This window comes from Gopherus flavomarginatus, chromosome 4, assembly GCF_025201925.1.
Source record: "Gopherus flavomarginatus isolate rGopFla2 chromosome 4, rGopFla2.mat.asm, whole genome shotgun sequence".
NCBI classification, from domain to species: Eukaryota; Metazoa; Chordata; order Testudines; family Testudinidae; genus Gopherus; species Gopherus flavomarginatus.
In genome coordinates this window covers 139,233,275-139,253,449 of record NC_066620.1, presented here as the reverse complement: position 1 = coordinate 139,253,449, position 20,175 = coordinate 139,233,275, and the positions used below count along the sequence as shown (strand labels likewise).

Genomic DNA, 20,175 nt, shown 5'->3' with positions numbered 1-20,175 from the left:
ATGAACCAAATCTGGGGGGCTTACATCAGAATTCCCCAATGGATCATCAAGGTTCATATGAATGCGTGGCTGCTAATTTCCAATACTATTAAGATTGTGTCATTTTCCACAAACAGCAAGTATACTTCTAGTTAAGGTTGATACTACATCCTTCCCTTACACCATTTTGCCTTTTGCACCATATACGCGACAATAACTTAATGAAGGAACCACGTTATGGGTGAAGGGTCAGTCCTATCTTTGATTATTGCTTTTTTCAGTTTGCCTCGCAGCCCTAATGTGACACAACAGTAAGTTTTGACACAAACACAAATTGTGCTTTGTTCTAGTTAGTTATAATAATTTCCCATAAATACATATAATATCAATTGTGACCAGTTAGTACACACATTAATCAATATTTAAATGCCACTTCAATATTGATTAATGTCTTTACAACACTTTCCTTTAAAGCTGGAGGAGGATACATGATAGAGGAAACTCATCCACTTTTTGCTGACGCCTCTAGCCCCCAGGAAACTGTGGGATATAGTGCTGGACATGACGTTACCTTGGGTACATGACAGTCAGCACCTAACCAGGCTCTGTTTCACAGGCCTAGGTGGCGTTCTGTTTAAGTCCCTGGGTAAGATATGAACTTGTGGTAATTGGGGCAACTGTGGCAAACGTTTCCACTGTTCTTTTCTTCCCAGTCTTGTTTGACTCTACTAGTGTTGATTTTTAATTAAAATAATAAGTACGTTGAAGATGGTGGGCTTATTAGGAAATATAGTAGTATTATGGTGTCTCAGTGTCTGACTGACAGGGCCTAGGAGCGACTACATCAGAAAGGTACTTTTCTACTTTTTTCCTTGAGTTCTAGGCAGAGTCTGGTGCTGGAGTTGGCTATCATGCCCAAGTCTGTCACCTTTTTTTGTTTGAAACAGCAAGGGTAAGATGAACTGCAGGGTAAGATGGACTGTTTTGGATCAAATAGTCCAGTCATGATACCACTTTCCTTTTTCTTTTTTGTTGCATTGATGTTGAAAGATTGGCATAACCTACATTTATATGAAGATGTCTTACCTTGCTGGACCAGTTACAATTAATGTAATATAAACAACATAATTGATCAGGAATAAAATAGTCCATCTTGCCTTCATTCATTTTACCCAAGTAGTAATAAAAATCAGTTAATTGACTAAAAAAAATCTAATACTTTATTTCAATGATATATCAATACTGCTAAACTATTTCTTTAAAAATGCATATATACTTCTCAATTTTTTTTATATATTTTATTTATGGCAAAACGTGAATTGTTTACCTTATGATTATTAGCTATAATTTAATGGGACAAAATCCATACATCAGTTTACAATTATATTTCTGATGCAAATTAAGTAAACTGAATTCCATTTTTCCCTGTTCGTAATAATTAAGCACAAGAGGAGGTCATGTGCTACAAATTGTCTCATTAGGCTCTAAATTGGCATTAATAATTATGCAAATTACCATACAATGTGTGGCGCCCCCTCCATTCTTTAGTGCCATGAGCAGGCAACTCCAGCAATGCATTATAATCTATCTTTATCTACTTTATGCATAACAGTCTAATATTGTCATTGCTGCTCTATCAAGTTAAATGTGTGGCACAGCCACTCATGTTTATCTGAAATTGTGGGCTAATTATAGAGATGGGAGATGTTTTCTTTTATCTGAGAAATTGCTAAACAAGACTTTATTACAATAGAAGTGGCAGAAGTCAAGGTTCTTGTAGTTTTGGGGAGTTGAAATACTCTGCTTTGTATTTGCTTTTTTCAGCAACAACATATTTTTCTTTCATCAAAAAAAGTTTTTTATGACCTGCTTAATTAATCTTTAAATGCTTTGAAGAAAAAGCACAGTAGACAGGCTACAGTAAGTATTATTATTAACTTAGAGGCTCAAGCCTGCTGTGAGGTTTTTTTTACTATAAAGCTTCTTTTGACAATCCAGTTCCAATTACTGCTTTTCCTTGTTGTTTTCTATTGTCATGAAACAAACAAACAAACAAATTAAAAACAGGGTAGCACATTATCTCATGCCAAAACTGCGCTTTGAGTCTCCCATTACTATATTTTGTTTCCCACAGTCCCCAAATCTGTCTTGTAAGTGTAATCAGTTGTGTTTGTTTGTACAAGCCATATGTAAGCCTGTAGCTTAAAGATTTTTTGTGCAGTGATTCTGTTCTCAACACTGTGACAAAAAAGTGCCGAACGCTTGTGGATTGTTTTCTGTGCATTGGTTTCACCTTTCTCCCCTAATTTCCATTAGGTTCTGAGCTTATGCCCAAAGCCCTCTCCACCAGGATAGTGGGAGGCATTTGGTGGTTTTTCACACTTATCATCATTTCCTCGTACACTGCTAACCTAGCCGCCTTTCTGACAGTGGAGCGCATGGAATCTCCCATTGATTCAGCTGATGATTTAGCCAAGCAGACAAAGATAGAGTATGGCGCAGTGGAAGATGGAGCAACCATGACTTTCTTCAAGGTAGGCCCTTTATGTTCTAATTGGAAAAAATGCTGAAACATGATTCTGAAAGTAAAAAGACCTTGAATTAAGCCTGTTGAACAGAGAGATAATATGTGAGATGATTCTCACTGCAGTCAAATCTGCTGAGAAAAATTACATTTTTGTGTGTTTGCAAGAGAGCAAAAGAAACTTCTCATTCATACATAACCTTTATCATGAAAGTAAAAAAGGCAGTTTCCATTTTTTTGAAACTTTCTTCTGAAAATAAAGCAGGGCTTTGGGTCTGCTTAGATCTTTCTGATGATTTTTCCTCAGAATGCTGAGTGCATTGTAATGGAGTAAGTCAAGAATACTGACGTGAGGCGAATCGCTCAGGCGAATCTCCTGTTGCTGGGGCTGAGTGTGAGTTTTGCTTGAATAGGGACTTCAGGATCAGGTCAATAATTTTATAGTTAATTACATATCAGTCTGTCTAACTTCAGATATCTAGATGCTGACTGCAGTCATCACTGTCACAGCTAGGCTAGGCAAATCTTATGGACATTGCATTTCTGAGAACCTTTCAAATTGAATTTTGACTAGCTCAGATTCATGTAACGTCTCCTCGCGCTCTGCCTTGTGACTAGGGCAGGGGTTGGCAACCTCTGGCACCCTGGCGGGCCAGACCAGTTTGTTTACCTGCTGCGTCGGCAGGTTCGGCCGATCGCGGCTCCCACTGGCCGCGGTTTGCTGCTCCAGGCCAATGGGGGCTGCGGGAAGCGACATGGGCCGAGGGATGTGTTGGCCACGGCTTCCCACTGCTCTCATTGGCCTGGAAAGCCACGATTGGCTGAACTTGCTGACATGACAGGTAAACAAACTGGTCCGGCGCACCCTGGCAAGCCGTGTGCCAGACGTTGCTGACTCATGGACTAGGGTGATTCAACAGACATATGATGTGCTAATTTTTAGCTAAATTGAAGTCTGATTAGAGATAGAAGAAATGCCACTTCTCCCGCTCCACAAATTAACTAGGTTGGCACAAATTAGCATTAAGTACATATCCTGGGCCAGATCATAGCCTGGGCTATGAACCTTCAGATTTGACAGCACAAGAGGTTCCTATGGCTTCTCAGTGCAGGGACAAACTCCAGGCCTGGAAAATACATCATACTCTGGAGTTCCTTAGCTAGCATAATTATCACTTAACAGCCACTATAATTGTAATTATAATGTATCTGTCCTACATTAACATGCCACTATAACATAGAAGAGCCCTGAGGCTTTTTTGTATTACTCTGAGACTGAGGGAGTGGCCAGAGATCTGGGCAGTGCCAAGGGTGAATTAAAGACACCTTTACATCCCTTTACTCAGCTGCATAGAGTAAAAGTTTCACCATTTATTCAGCTGAAAGAGCTAAGAAATCATTATCTAATCTTATGGTAGTGATACGTGTACAGGTAAGTACAGTAAAAGCTTTCTTTACCTTGGGCAGCTCATCGCAAGCAGTGACCTGTCCCTGCTGCTCCTAGGCAGAGACACGGTTAGGTGGCTCTGCATGCTTCCTCCACTCCGCCCCAAGCGCTGGCTCTGCAGCTCCCATTGGCCGGGAACCACGGCCTATGGGAGCTGCAGGGATGGTGCCTGTGGGCGGAGGCAGCACACATGACAGATAAAAAAGCTTTTACTGTACATACTTTCTGTATTCTCAGTTTCAACTTTCACCTGGAAAATAAGAATTGATTAAATTTCAGAGACTGAGGACTTTGTAATCTTGTTGTCTCAGAGCATGAGTTAGGAAGGTTCAGGATAGATTCCATAGAATTTTTTTTTTCAAAAGGATCTGAGGAAAAAGTGGGAGTGTGTTAATAAAGTTTGCGGATGACACAAAGCTGGGAGGTATTGCCAATACAGAGAAGGATGGGGATGTCTTACAGGAAGATCTGGATGACCTTGTAAACTGGAGTAATAGTAACAGGATGAAATTTAATAGTGAAAAGTGCAAGGTCATGCATTTAGGGATTAATAACAAGAATTTTTGTTATAAGCTAGGGATGCATCAGTTGGAAGTAACAGAGGAGGAGAAGGACTTTGGAGTACTGGTTGATTACAGGATGACTATGAGTCACCAATATGATGTGGCTGTGAAAAAAGCTAATGTGGCCTTGGGATGCATTAGGCAAGGTATTTCCAGTAGAGATAAGGAGGTGTTAGTACCATTATACAAGGCACTGGAGAGACCTCATCTGGAATACTGAGAGTAGTTCTGGTCTCCCATGTTTAAAAAGGATGAATTCAAACTGGAACGGGTACAGAGAAGGTCTACTAGGTTGATCCAAGGAACGGAAAATCTGTCTTATGAAAGGAGACTGAAAGAGCTTGGCTTGTTTAGCCTAACCAAAAGAGAGCTGAGGGGAGATATGATTGCACTTTATAAATATATCAGAGGGATAAATACCAGGGAGGGAGAGGAATTATTTAAGCTCAGTACCAATGTGGACACAAGAACATATGGATATAAACTGGCCATCAGGAAATTTAGACTTGAAATTAGACGAAGGTTTCTAACCATCAGAGGAGTGAAGTTCTGGAACAACCTTCCAAGGGGAGTAGTGGGGGCAAAAGACATATCTGGCTTCACGATTAAGCTTGATAAGTTTATGGAGTGGATGGTATGATGGGATAGCCTAATTTTGGCAATGAATTGATCTTTCATTATTAGTGGTAAATATGCCCAATGGCCTGTGATGGGATGTTAGATGGGGTGGGATCTAAAATACTACAGAGAATTCTTTTTGGGTGTCTGGCTGGTGAGTCTTGCCCACATGCTCAGGGTTTAGCTGATCACCATATTTAAGGTTGGGAAGGAATTTTTCTCCAGGGCAGATTGGCAGATGCCCTGGGGTTTTTTTTGCCTTCTTCTGCAGTTTGGGGCACGGGTCACTTGCTGTAGGATTCTCTGCGCCTTGAAGTCTTTAAACCCAGATTTGAGGACTTCAATAGCTCAGACATAGGTTAGGGGTTTATTACAGGAGTGGGTGGGTGAGATTCTGTCGCCTGTGTTATGCAGGTCAGACTAGACAATCACAGTGGTCCCTTCTGATCTTAAAGTCTATGATTCTATAAAATTGATGGAAATAACTAATCCATTACAGCTTCTTTTATGGGTATGTCAACACTACCTGAGGGATTGGCGGGTAGTGATCGATCCCCGAACATGCTCCCCGTTGACTCCGGAACTCCACCAGGGTGAGAGGCAGGAGTGGGGTCAATGGGGGAGTGGTGGCCATTGATCCTGCACCAGATGCAAAGTAAGTCAGTCTAAGTCGATCTAAGATACTTCGACCTCAGCTACGCTATTCTCGTAGCTAAAGTTGCGTATCTTAGATCAATCCCCCCACCCCAGAGTAGACCAGGCCTTTGACAGAAAATATGTGTAGAAAAAGTTTAAAAACTGAGATTTTTAAAGTACCAAAATGATTAAAGTCCCAGGAAATAAAGATGACACAAGGTATTTATTGCATTACCAGAAAACACTCTAGGACTTCTTTTTTCTCTTTTTTGTCTGGCAGAAGACTTTGATTTTATACTCCTTCAGATTGGAAGGCTTGACTCTAAAATATTAGGAGCCAGTTTCTACCTAGCAGTGTCTTTGACTCCAGTTTCCAGCATCATTTTTCTCTGTCTGACCTTAACTTTTTTCTTTATTTAAAAAGATTCTCCATGACACTTAACTTTCTCCTCTAGACATTATTTCTTCTTGCTTTTTTTTGTCTCCTCCTATCTCTTCTCTGCATATTTTCCCTGATATATGTTGCTTTTATTGTTTCTATAAACACTTAGTTTTCTCATCTTCTCTGTGTTGTTCCTCTGTTTGAATATGTATTCTGTTTTGATTCTGATCCTTCTCACATACCTTCCTTTATTTTCTTGTGTCTGCCTCTATGTTGCCTCCAAGAACAAAAGAACATTTACAGTCAGTAGAGCAATGGCAACATTTCTTGCATGGAAATGCTCTCTCTTCAGTGGCACATAGAAGTTTGCAATGTACTAGACTTGACTGCACACAACAGAAACGGAAACATAGCATCAGAAAACACAATCCTGTAGTGCTTCTGGTACATCTTTATTGAATTCTACCACTTCAGCAAGGGTAAACAAGGAAAGTGAAATCAGAGCACAGGACTCAGTTGTTAAATTTAGGGTAAAATTCTGCTCTCAGTTACACTGGCGTAAATACATTTATTGGAGTCAATGTGGATTTACAACACTGTATCTAAAGCAGTGCTTTATTTGTACTGGGGCTTGCTAGGGCTGAGCCCTGGCAACTCTAGGCTTAGCAGTTCATAGCCCCAGCACCTCTGGGCTTGCTGCATCAGTTATGAAAGAGCCTTGCACCTCTTTCATTACAAATTAAGCATTGATCTAAAGACAAAGTATTTTGCAGTGAATATACACATATAGAAGGCAAAGACTCTGTTGAGAGCATCAGTCAAACTGTTCCTAACATTTTTTGTGGTCATTTGTTGCTGTTTTATCTAAATATTATCAGTTAATTAGTAGCATTGTATACATGATACTGAGGAGCTAAACTTAAAAGCAGTTTAGGAATTCACACAGTTTGGATACTTGATGCTGAAAGACTTATGAAAGGAAAGGAAAGGGGCTTGGAAAGTGGAGTATAGTTTTAAAACACCGCATTAGAACTCCCCATTGATGTTGCACTAGTACTACCAAAGAGGAAATATGGAGCTCAGATGGAAGCGATAAATGAAAACTCCACCTTCTCATTTCATTAATCCAATATCCATTAGTTTCTTCCTTGTGGAAATAAGAGTTTCCTTGACACATGTGCTGTTGGCTGCAGTTGAGTATATAAGGAAGAAATTTTAGTACTCAGATGTGTGTGGCATAGAAAACAAAATGTAACAGAGCCTTACACCAGAATCTTACACCAACAGAACCTCCTTGACAAAACTGATAGTTGACTAGGTGGAAATGATCATAATCTAATTTCATTCATTATGAGCTAACAGAATATAGTCGCATATGGTAGAATATATATACTTGTTGATCTGTGACAGGGGCAGCTCTAGGCATTTTGCTGCCTCAAGCATGGCAGGCAGGCTGCCTTTGGCAGCTTGCCTGCGGGAGGTCCGCCGAAGCAGCAGGACCAGCGGACCCTCTGCAGGCAAGCCGCCGAGGGCAGCCTGCCTGCCACCCTCGCGGCACCGGAAGAGCACCCCCCGTGGCTTGCTACCCCAAGGACGAGCTTGGCGTGCTGGGGCCTGGAGCTGCCCCTGATCTGTGAGGGCCAGTTTCCCAAAGTTGAAAACAATCATGATCAAAACTGAGTGGGAGGAAATATATAGACATAAAATCTGAATGATAAATAGTGATTGTTTAAGAATGCTTTATTGTTTGCCCCAAAACACAATCAGAAAAGAAGGCTTCTTTGGTTTAAAAACCATAATGGTTAAGACTGGAGGTGAAAGAAGCAATATTTTGGGTTTTTTTTTATAACTAATGGAAAAACAGAGAAGCTGGTAGCAATGAGGACAAATTGGACTTTGGAGAAGGCAGAAAATTGATAAGGGAAACTGAAGGTATAAGTAAAAATTCTATGCCTGTAGGGTTAAGTACAATATGAAGACTTTATTTACTGTATTAGAAACAAATGAAATCGTAGCAATGGTATAGGCCTAGGAGAAGAAGAGGATGGTAACATTATCAATCATGAGGTAGAAAAGTTAGAAGTATTCAATATTTTTTTTTCTGTTTTGTATTTGGAAAGAAGCAGATGATTTATTCATACCTTACACCAGGGATTGGCAACGTTTGGCATGTGGGCCATCAGGGAAATCCTCTGGCGGGCCAGGACGGTTTGTTTACCTGCAGCGTCCGCAGGTTCAGCTGATCGCAGCTCCCACTGACTGTGGTTTGCTGTTCCAGGCCAATAGGGGCTGTGGGAAGCGGTGGCCAGCACATCTTTCGTCTCGCGCCACTTCCCGCAGCCCCCATTGGCCTGGAATGGCAAACCGTGGAAAGTGGGAGCTGCCACTGGTAAACAAACCATCCTGGCCCACCAGCAGATTTCCCTGACAGGCCACATGCCAAAGGTTGCTCATCCCTGTCTTACACTGATTGTGAAATGGTTTCTATACCATCAGTAAGTAGGGAAGATGTTAAACAGGAACTATACAAGTTAAACCTTTTTTTAAAATCTGCAGTATCAGAGGACCTGCATCCATGAGTATTAAAAGAATTGTCCAAGGAAGTCTTTGAATAATTAATGTTGAGTTTTAATAAAATCTTGGAACACTGGTGAAGTTCCAGAGGACTGGAATAAAGCTAGTGCTGTGCCAATATTTAAAAAGGGTAAATAGGATGAACCAAGAAACCATAGGCTTGTTAGCCTGACATTAATCCTGGACAAAATCATAGAAAGGCAGATGTTGGATATAATCAGTAAATAGTTAAAACCTGGTAACATAAGTAATTGTAATCAACATGATTTTATGGGAAATAGGTCGTGTCAAATAAACTTGAAATTATTTTTGGTGAGAATACAAGTTTAATTGATAAAGGTGATTGTGTTGGATTATAATAGCACTATATGGAATCGACGTAGCCCATAATAAATGGATTAATAAATTTAAAAAAGTAACTGTACATGGGAATCACCCAGTGGTAATGGTTCTAATGGGGTCACAGAAGGCTCTGTTCTCAGTCCAATGCTATTCAATATTTTTATCAATGATCGGGAAGAAAATATAAAATTATTACTGGTAAAATTTGCAGATTATGCTAAATTGATGGAGTGGTAAATGATAATGGGGATAGATCAATTATACAAATTGATCTAGATCACTTGGTAAGGTGGGTGCATTTGAACAGCATCTGTTTTAACGCAGCAAATGCAAGGTCATACATCTAAAAGTATGTAGGTCACACTTAAAAATGGTGATTGTATCATGAAAAGCAGTCTCTGAAAAGGAGTCAGAGGACACAGTAGATAACCAGTTGAACAGGAGCTTATAGTGGGATGCTGTAGCTCAGGGGTGGGCAATGTCTGACATGGGACTTCGCCAGGGTAAGCACCCTGACAGGCCGGGCCAGTTTGTTTATCTGCCGTGTCAGCAGGTTTGGCTGATTGTGGCTCCCAGTGGCTCCCAGTGGTTCGCCACTGCAGTCCAATGGGGGTGGCAGGAAGCTGCGGCCAGCACATCCATCGGCTCGTGCCACTTCCTGCTGCACCCATTGGCCTGGAGCGGTGAACCGCGGCCAGTGGGAACTGCGATCAACTGAACCTGCTGACGTGGCAGGTAAACTAACTGGCCCAGCCCGCCAGGGTGCTTAGCCTGGTGAGCCGCATGCCAGACGTTGCCAACTCCTGCTGTAGCTGAAAGATCGATGCAGTCCTTGCATCTATAAACAGGAGAATATCAAGTAGAAGTAGGGAGGGAGTATTACCTCTGTATATGGCTTTAGTGAGACTGTTGCTGGAATATTGTGTCTGGTTCTGGTGTCCACATTTCAGAAAGGAAATTGACAGATTGGTGAGGGATCAGGAAAGGGCTACAAAAATGATCTGAGGTATGAAAAACATGCCTTATAGTGAGAGATTGAGCTTCTTTAATCTAGTTTATTGACAAGAAGGGTAGGTGGTGACTTGATCATGGTTTACAAGTTCCTACATGGGAAAGAGATTTTTGACAGCCGGGGACTTCCTGGTTTAGCAGAAGAAAGCATAACAAGATTCAATGGCTGGAAGATGAAGCTAGACAAATAGAGACTGGAAATAAGGCACACATTTTGGTAATTAACCATTGGAACAACTAATCTCAAGGTGTGATGGATTCTCCTTCCCTTTCAACTTTAAGTCAAGACTGAATATGTTATGAAAAGATAGGCTATAGGTGAAACAAGCTATGGGTTTGATGCAGAGATGACTATGTGAGGATCTTTGGCCTGTGTTATTCAGGAGGTCAGACTATATCTGATATTAAATTCTATGAAAATATGGTTTCAGCAGAAATGCACAAATATGACAAATGTGAAGGTATAATTTGATTCAGCGCATGTGTGTTTCTCTCTCATTATAACAAGATAAAGCTGCTGAGTATATGGAGCACAACTGTGGCATTATGTGTTAGCATGAAATAAAAGCTCCAGATGGTTTCTTAATGTTAAATGAAAATATGAAATCCCGGTAATAGCTATTAGCTCCAATCACAGTGAGGCACAGTAGCAGCCCAGAGATTGACAGTAATTTCAGCATAAATTATTGAAATAAAAGCTCACTGAAATCTTCCTTTTAATATCTTTGGAACCTAGCCAATTTTGAGGGCGCTAATGTAGAAGAACATTATGTCTAGAAGAAGTGACTAAACCAGGAACACACACACACATTGGCTGGAGGCTTTAAACTTACTAGAGACAAGATACAAAAGATGAGAGTGTGGGGATGGGTAGACTTCACCAACTAGGCCCCAGGGAACATGTTCATGTGAGCTCAGGTTGAAATCCATCCCTGGAAGGAAGAGGAAGGGTGCTAGGATTTATATTAGCATGATGTCCTCAGAGCCTGTATAGGCCCTCTGTATTATCCTTTGTCTGGTAGCTATCTGATAAATCTGAAGGTACATCTCCCTCAAGCATCTGGAAAGGAAGAAGGAGTTTTCTATGTCTTCCCTCACTTGGAGCCACTTGGCTGCTCTGAGGAGACTAAGACATTTTATCTCCAGAGTCTTCTAACTGCTGCTAGGTTGGTGAGTCTCCACTATTGCTGCTCTCCTAGCCTTTGCTTTTTAGATTTTTGAGAGAGAGAGAGAACATGAAATTGTGCAGCATAATTAACTATAGTGGATGAGGGGTACTAGACTGAGACTCAGGAGACCTAGACTCTGTTCCTAACTCTGCCACTGGATTTCTGTGTGACTTTCGGCAAGTGATTTCATATCTGTATGGCCCCATTTCCTGTCTTGTAGACATTTCTTGTGCCAGTGCACTGTAAATTGTTAAAGGCAGGGACTTTTTCTTTCTCTGTGTTTGTATAGCTCCTAGCACAATGGGATCCATTGTTTCAGCACTTTCAGGCTCTGCTGCAATACAAATAACAACAAACAAGATTTTTTATTCAATCTGTCTTCCTCTATCTAACTTAATAAGTTAATGCCAGTACTTTCATCCCAAGAATTTTAGAATTTTTAGCTCTTTAGGAGGTAGATCTATATGATAGCCGCATTCTACTGAGAGGGAAACTGAGACACTGAGTGATTACCTGACTTGTACAAGATCACAAAGCAAGTTAGTGGCAGACTGGGAATGAACTCTAGTCCTGACTTCGAGTCATGTGCATTAGCTAGAAGACGATCCTTCTCCATTTTGTCTCTACAGAGGGCCTGTCTACACTGAAATTAGACACCCATGACTGTCCTGGGTCAGCTGACTCAGGTTCATGGGATCCTAGAACTTGGGCTCCAGCCAGAACCCAGAAATCTACACTGCAGTTAAACAGTCCCACAGTCTGAGACCTGCAAGCCTGAGTCAACTGACACAGGCCAGCTGCTAGTTTTTAATTGCAGTGTAGAAATACCCAGAGTTTCTTTTCCTTTTCCTCTCCTTCCCAATCTTTCTGCCCCATCTCTAGTTTTCTTCATGATTCTCTCTCTCTCTCTCCTTGTTCTGGCCCTCTTTCCATAGTGATCCATTCTCCCCTCCTTGCTTCCCCTCTTAATTCATTTCTCTCCCTGAATTTCTTCTTAATCCTTCTTGTTCTGTATCTCTCCCTCATGGTTGTTTCTTGGGGGTGGAGTGTGCTGCTGCTCAGAACCAGTGATCAGCAGTACTGGTTACCTCCTTCTTTCTAATTCCTCGTGGATTGGGCTGCACTCACAGTTACAGAGGGACCAAAGGAGCCATGAAAAGTGGAAGGAAAAGGAAGTTTTGGCTGATCAGAAGTGTCTAGTAGCCAGAAAAAGAAGCTAAAGGAAAAACCTAGCTCATTGCCTGTAGCCTGGCTTAGAGTGACATGTCAGTTGGCATGATTTGAGAGAGTGACAGAAAGGGCAAGTGTATAAATGTCATTCCAGGTGGATAACACATGTATGTAATCAACATTGGTGCCTGAATGGTTCAGTGGGTTTTTCCAAATAATTATTCACTGAATAATTCCAATATTGCATGATATAACTGAGAAATGGAAAATAACTTTTGGCTATCTAGTCATTCTCACCTGATAGTGTGAGATTATTCTGTAAGGAATATTTTCTATTCTTTCATTTGTATATCATGCCATCTCTGCCTAATGTGGCTTCCTCCTTTTCGATTGGAAGGCTAGCCCTGGTATAAAAGATTCAATGGTTAAGAAATTTTCATAATACTCAAACTACTCTTTCCTGTTCTTAATTTCCACTTTGTACAGTGGGCACACTTAAAAAAATCTCTTCCTAGCTCTGGAGGGCATAGCAGTTCTGGCAGCATTCCTTTTTATCTGTATAGGAAATATCAATTAGGGTGACCAGATGTCCCATTTTTAAAGAGACAGTCCCATTTTTTGGTACTTTTTCTTATATAGGCACCTATCACCCCCCACTCCCTGTCCAGTTTTTTCACAGTTGCTATCTGATCACCTTAATATCAATGGAACTGATTAGCACTGGTCAAAAAAATTCCATCAAAACTGTTTTTTGTCAGAAAATTGGATTTTTGCCTAAATGAATTTTTTCACAAGAAATGTCTGCTTTCCATGTAAAGCTTTGACATGTCAATGAAATACTAAAAATCTAATACTTCTGGGCTGAAAATCAAAACATTTCAATTTAAACTGGTGCCGTAGTGCCTTGTGGAAGTTGTCGTTCAGGTGCGTTATGCTCCAAGTCTCTATAGCTTGGACATCTTCCATAATGCACCATTTGGTGCCATCTTGTTAAGGTGCTTCATAGCTGCCCTGATTGTAATGCATCATGGGAGATTTGGTCTGGCCAAAGAGCCTGACCAATACAGAAGGACGGCAGTGCAAGGCATCTGAACTACAACTCCCAAGAGGCACCACAAAACCACTTTGAAAAAAATCAAGTTTTAGTAGAAATATTTTGCCAAAAAGCTGAAATTTTCCATGGGTAAAATTCTATTTTCCTACCATCTCTACTGATAAGAGCTCTAAAAGTGGAATGTACTTTAAGTGCACACACTATTTTTAGCTATATACTCTCATACCAACACAAACAATTACTGTGTTCCTTGGCTTTATAGATAGTTGGTTTATAATAATGAGGACACATGTATTAGTTAGAGAGGATTTATCCAGGCCTGTTCAGATTTTCATATAATTTGTTTCTCCTAAACCACTTTTTCCAACTTTATTTGAATTGTTTTTATGATTTGGAAGCAATTTTTCATTCCCATTTAGCTATTTCATACTGTGCTGCAATTAGTGGGTGCAAAATTAATTTAATATTTAGCTGCTATCCTTTAACTGGAAGCCCAAATAAGGCAATCAACAATTTATATAAGAGTTCAGTCTCGGCTATTTTAAAAACAAGAAGCATTTTACATATTTTTTTTTCAATTTGTTCTTTAGACATTTGATCTTTGCACATTTCTTCCAGACAAGAAGAAAGAAAATTTCACTATTTTGCCTCCAACAGATCTCCCTAACGTTTTTGTCTGTTTACTAATTCTTTTTAATAACAGCATGTGGCTGCTGTACTTTGTATATGGGCCAGTCTAAATTCTGTTCTGTGGTGTCCATACCAGGATGGAACAGGGGAAATGCCTCTAGGCAGAGCTGCTCTACTCTGAGAAATTACCTCTGTTCTAGAATCAAAATAATTCTTGTCTTGATGCACTATTAGGGCTTGCAGGGATTTCCATAAAGCAGAGTTCTGGCAACAACTGATTCCATAACATCCCCGAAAAGCCATGCCAGTGCAGTCGTGCATGCCTGATCCTGAAGTCTCTCTGCAATCTGCTACTCCTCTGACAGCTTCCTTGTAGGCCCAGTGTATGAAGCTGTGGCTACAGTTCCAGATACAAGGAAGAATTATTTCTTGCAGCCCTCCTCATTTAAAAAACAAAACAACAACAACAACAAAAGCCACCACAGATTGAGGATATTATTACCATGGAATAAAATCAGTAGATAACGCAATGCCAGTTCTTACATGCTGGTGGAGAAGAAAGAGAAGGACAATGACATTTATACATACACTATTCACAGATACAGTGAGTGATAATTGGACTCTCATTGGCTAATGGATCAAATGTCCTGCGTGGCTAAACCAAGCATAGCTGTAATGTAATGATCCCCAATGAATGGGTACCATGTTTCTCAGAATGCAACCCAATACATTTAATTTAAAATCCTGTTTTAGAGCCATTTCGAATTGGAATGTGGTCATGAAGGAAAATAGAGCCTAGTAGTGCTGGCCGGGAAGAGGGATAAGATCTCGAGGCCAAAACAGGATAAATGATTACATTGTTAGTATATCTGAGCAATGCAGGTGGGCTCTTAACTACAAGAAATATGTAACTTGAGGAAAACATCACCCTCACCTTACTACCTAGTGCGATTCTTCCTCAAATTAACCAGAACTTCTCTGACTCAAAAGGTTCTGCAAAAAACATCCACAAAGACAACAGTTTAATCTGTGGTCACAAATTCTGTGTCATGAGGATGACGAAGGCAGTCCCTGAGGATCTCAGGTTGCCTCAGCCCCTCCAAAATTCTAATCACCTGTAAACCCCTACAAAGGTCAGTGGAGCCAGCCAGGCATGAAGCTATGTGGGATAGGTTAAGGTGATACTTGGATACAGACCGTTAGAAGGAGAATGCAACCGAGCCCTACATGAAAGAGAATCAGGAAATCTGACATTATAAATTCTTTGGGGTGATTTATCTCTCTGCCCAGCCTGAGGATGGAGATCAGACCTGACCCATGAAAAGGGTCTGATTGTCTCTTCCAGCCAAGCTACATACAGTGCAGGAACAGGGAGCATGGCAATTAAGGTGGCTTTATGACATCTTGACATCTCCATCACTGTACTGTGGGGCTGTCGGGGCCTGTAGGGCCTGCTGCAGCGGCCAAGACTAGCCAGAGCATAGTAGGGCTCCATCCAAGTCTCCTTCCCCAGGACATGCACCCCTGCATAGTCATTGTACTGTGGGCCATAAAGAGATGTTCTGCTGGCTCTAAGACATCTAAACAGGCACCAACAATAGAACTTTTCCCCCAGTGGGCAGCTCTGAAGCCTATATAGTCTCTTTAAACTGCTGGAGTGGGGTAAATGTTCTGTCGGGCAATGGAGAAGTGAGTCCTTCTTATTCTTCATCTTCTTCTGTCTCCAAATACAATACTTAACCTGATATTATACATTGCAGTAATGTATTTAAATGCGATCTCCATGAAATATACATCACTTTCCAGCACAGACAGGATTAATCGCTCACAATAATTACAATAATAAATAAAATAATTATCACATAAATGGTTGAATAGATTCACTACTAGCTATTTTTAAGAAGATGTGTTGGGGAGGAACCCAAAACAAATAAAAAGTTGACATTAGGAAAAATCGCCTCTCTACTGGGTTCATCTGAATCAATATTTCCACAGCTTAAGTACCATCTGTTTCCTCCTTATCCTGAAATATTCACAGGGGAAGGAATTATAGGTTGCTCTCCACAGAGAACTCTCATTTTAGCAAAACTGACTAGTCTAAAGTCTAACTTGACTAATAGTAATGGATGTCTCCCACCATCAAAGAACAATAGATTTGTAATCAGCATAGAATTAAAATAGCAATTCTTAGATGATATTAGTGTCAATTTCCAAACTTTCTTTTCATACTAATAGGGTCTCGTTCTCCAAGTACATTATTATAGAGTGGCTATAAGGAAACATTGGCACCACATATTTCAGCATGAGTAGACATGCTTTAAGCTACCTAGCAAGGGTAACAATAGCAATGAAGACGCGGTGGCAGGCACACTGGTACAGTACACATTCAGAGTCTCATTGGCTTGTCCTGGGGTAGCTATCCCATGCTACCACATCCTCACTACTACATCCTCATTTTCCACAGTTATCTGTACCAGCCACATGAAAGATAGTAGGGGTGTGCATTACACACTGATGCATCTCCAGAACCACAATCCCAAAACACAAGGAAATCAAAACAAGATATGCAGTTAGATGGTCAGTTGAAACACGTATTAACCATGAACCAGTTATGTCAGGAGCAGTCTGAACAAAACAAAACAACAATCCAAATGGCCTGTATTTTCAGCAGCAGTCTCTGAGTGACTGCACACACCCAGTGCTATGAACACACACACAGAAACAGGAACTGGAACACTTGAGTCCTGAGAGCAGCAGTTAGGAGCAGGGAGCAGACAGCAATAAGAAGGAAGACAGACAGACACAGACAGACAGACAGGCACACGCGCGCGCACACACACACACACACACGAGTCATCACACTATGTCTACCCAGCTGTACTCACACCTTCATTTGTGATGTAACATACACTGGGTGGTGGGTGGTCCTCCTAAGGGTATGGGATACCATAAAACAGTATGATCTGACTGTAACCTCTGTTTTAATTTTCTTTAATTGCTGCATGCAAAAGCTTTAAAAAAATATGCCATCCATCATTTAATTTGTTGACTGTGATTAGATAGACCTGGAAGTACAAGAGACTAACAAATCAAATTGTGATATCTCCAGAGAAAGACTGATGACAAATTGTCACCTTGTTTAGCCCTAATCAGCTCTTCTCTGGATCTTTTAGTCAAGAGTCTTTGCCCTAAATGTTGGTTCTTTGCTAGCTAGCTCAAGATAGGAAGTGCAATCATAACACGTTACTCATGAGCTCATGACAGCTGTGGGCAGATCTTGGAGAGGCAAGAAAAATCCTTTCTGTCTTGTTGAGGGGACGATGTAGGTATAGGTACTCCTGAGAACAGGCAAAGTAGGAGCTTTGTTAAACTCTGTTTTGAGTCAGCTGCAGTTTAATCTTTACCTGCTGCTGTAAACTGGCACAGAACACACCTGTCAGTAGATTGTCTTAAGGAAGAGGGTACAAGTGCCCAGATACTGTGTATGTGTTTGGGAAGTGGAAAGTGGAGAGTTGAATTGAATAATTGCTGGTACTTCTGCAGTGCAAACTGGTCTCTGAGGATGGGATAATTTTCTAGTGCAGACTTTTGTGTTACACTGATAGGTCTTAGTGCCATTCTGTTATCCCACTCTCCTCCTCCATTCCCCTCACCTGCAATCAGGGCCGGCGCTTCCATTTAGGCGACCTAGGCAGTTGCCTAGGGCACCAGGATTTGGGAGAGCGGCATTTTGCCACCCTCAGCGGCAATTTGGCGGCGGGAGGTCCTTCCGCGCTCTGGGTCATCGTCGGCAATTCTGCAGTGGGTCCTTCACTCGCTCCGGGACCCGCTGCCGAAGTGCCCCGAAGACCGGGAGCACGGAAGGACCGACCCCCCCTCGCCGCAGATTTGCCGCCAACGACCGGGAGTGTGGAAGGACCCCCACCTAGGGCGCCAAAAACCCTGGCGCCGCTCCTGTCTGCAATGTTTCCTCAAGGTGCACTAGTTGGCTGGGTCACATGTAAAAGGAAAACTGCACTGTACGTTCTGATAAGAACCGATGGGCAAGAGAGTTTACTCATCACCGTCTCATCACTCAATTTAACCTCCCAATTGCCATGCAACATTCATTCCATACGTTTAATCTGAGAACTCCCCTAACACCTTTTCTCTCTTTGGAAGTTTTCTAGTGCTCTTTAACCCCTGGAAGAGAGGGCAAGAATATTGTCCACACTGTCCCCATTCTTCTTCTTTCCTTTTCAGCTTTTTTCCCTTTTTCTCTGTCCTCCAACAATGAATGAGGGAAGAAAGGGAATAGGACTAGAACCACAGAGAATGCCTTAACTCCAAAAAGGAACAGATGTAATAGGTGTAATTGTATAAGAGGCACTTTCCTAGTTGAGAGTTTATTTGGGAAATTGGGAATGTCTCTATTGGGAACATTACCTGCTCTCAAAATGGAGGATAAAACACTGAGTTTTGCATTTTTTTTTCAAAGCAAACAGATCAATGTCTGGGTAACCAACCCAAAGATTGCCGATTTGATCTATGTCTCAGTCTGGCTCTGACTCAGGAACCGGGCTCGAGAATGAACTATCTCGTGGCTCAACCAGTCTGCTGCATGGTGTGATCCTGCTGTCTGAGCAGCCCTCAGAGTCAGATCCTGCCCACTGAAGCCACTTGAGAGCCTCTATTCATTAGGAGGGATGAACTTCTGGTTCTGCCTTGTCAGTTTATATATGATACTGCTGAGGTGTTGTCCAACTGCATTAGCGTTGCTTTGTGTGTAAGAAATGTTTTCAGTGCCAGCATTATCCTGCTCACCACCTTGTATCCTATTACACTGGTACATTTCCCTCTGGTTTTAATCAATGGTCTGAACAGAATGCTTGTCGAGATATGTTACCCACCCTTTTGAAGATGCATTTATGGTGATAATCACACAAGCTGGCTCTGACATGGATACCCTTTTTAGCAGATTTCAGTATTTATCCATTAATTCAAATAGTGTTTTACTGTATTTTCAGTGCTTAACTTGGATCATACAGATTCCTGATATTTGAGAAAATTTTGTCCTGAGTCCTATCATCTGAAGACATGCATGAAGCCTCATTCAGATTATTATCTGTACAAAGGTATCAGACCAAACAGGTGCAAGTTTTTTCCTTTTCCTTTTGTACAAATACACATGGTCCTTTTTCTACTCTTTCCCAAGCAGGCGTTATAGCTCCTAAGTGATAAAATTCAGCAAGGAATTTGGTGATTTCTTTTATACTTGCTAGCAGCTACTGGGTATTGACTTGTCTTGAATTGTTGTTTTTTTTTGGAAGTGACTTCCCAAATGTCATTGTCAACCAGTTCAGAGCAGGTATTACGTACATTTTGTTGTTGTTTTTTTAAGGTTGTAACTCTTTGTGGTCAGGGGGAGAGTGAAAGATTTTGTGCAGCATATATTAATGTAAGTGAGGCTGGTTTTCTGATATGGAAATATGCATCATGCAAATCAATAAATGCCAAGTAATCCCCTTGATCAACTACTATGATATACAACCACAATGCAACCATCTTGAAATGCTTGCATTTGATTAATTCATTCAATCATTTGAGGACTGAACTTGCCTGACCCTTCAGGGTCTATAAAACATAGGAAATACAGCTGCAGACCCTTTGAGGATCTGACATTAGAATTGTGGTTTTGATGTCTAACAGATGGTCTCTGATAAGGCAGAGAGTTTCTCTCTTTTTTAGGTGCAGGAGACATTTACGTTCCTTACCTTAAAGAGAATCATCCAAAGCTTTAAGAAATATTAGTATGAGACGACAGAAGCCTCTTGTCCTGTGTAATCTGTGCACATTTTCTGACACAGAAAGGCAGCCTCATCCCTAAAGGAACTTTCTGTGAGAGGAGAATAGCATCACACATTTCCAATGATTTGATGGGATGGTCATATAGCTTGCTCTCTCTGCCTTATCTGGCAAAGAAGCTCCAGGAATAGTGCCTGTTGTACATGGACTTTTAACTAACTCTACTGGAGATTTATCTCCTCTTCTCCCCCCCATGGTTGGACTGCTGAAGCTTTTCTCTTGGCTGTAGGGA

At 41.1% G+C, this 20,175-nt stretch overlaps 1 protein-coding gene across 3 annotated transcripts in view; it reads left to right on the top strand.

The window, feature by feature from the left end:
• The window catches only part of GRIK2 (glutamate ionotropic receptor kainate type subunit 2), a 595,148-nt gene that overhangs the window by 468,408 nt on the left and 106,565 nt on the right, over window positions 1-20,175 (top strand). For all 3 annotated transcript variants that reach the window (XM_050949241.1, XM_050949242.1, XM_050949239.1), the window contains one exon: window positions 2,296-2,513. In XM_050949241.1, coding sequence (XP_050805198.1) covers window positions 2,296-2,513 — 218 coding nt within the window. The remainder of the gene's footprint in view (window positions 1-2,295; window positions 2,514-20,175) is intronic.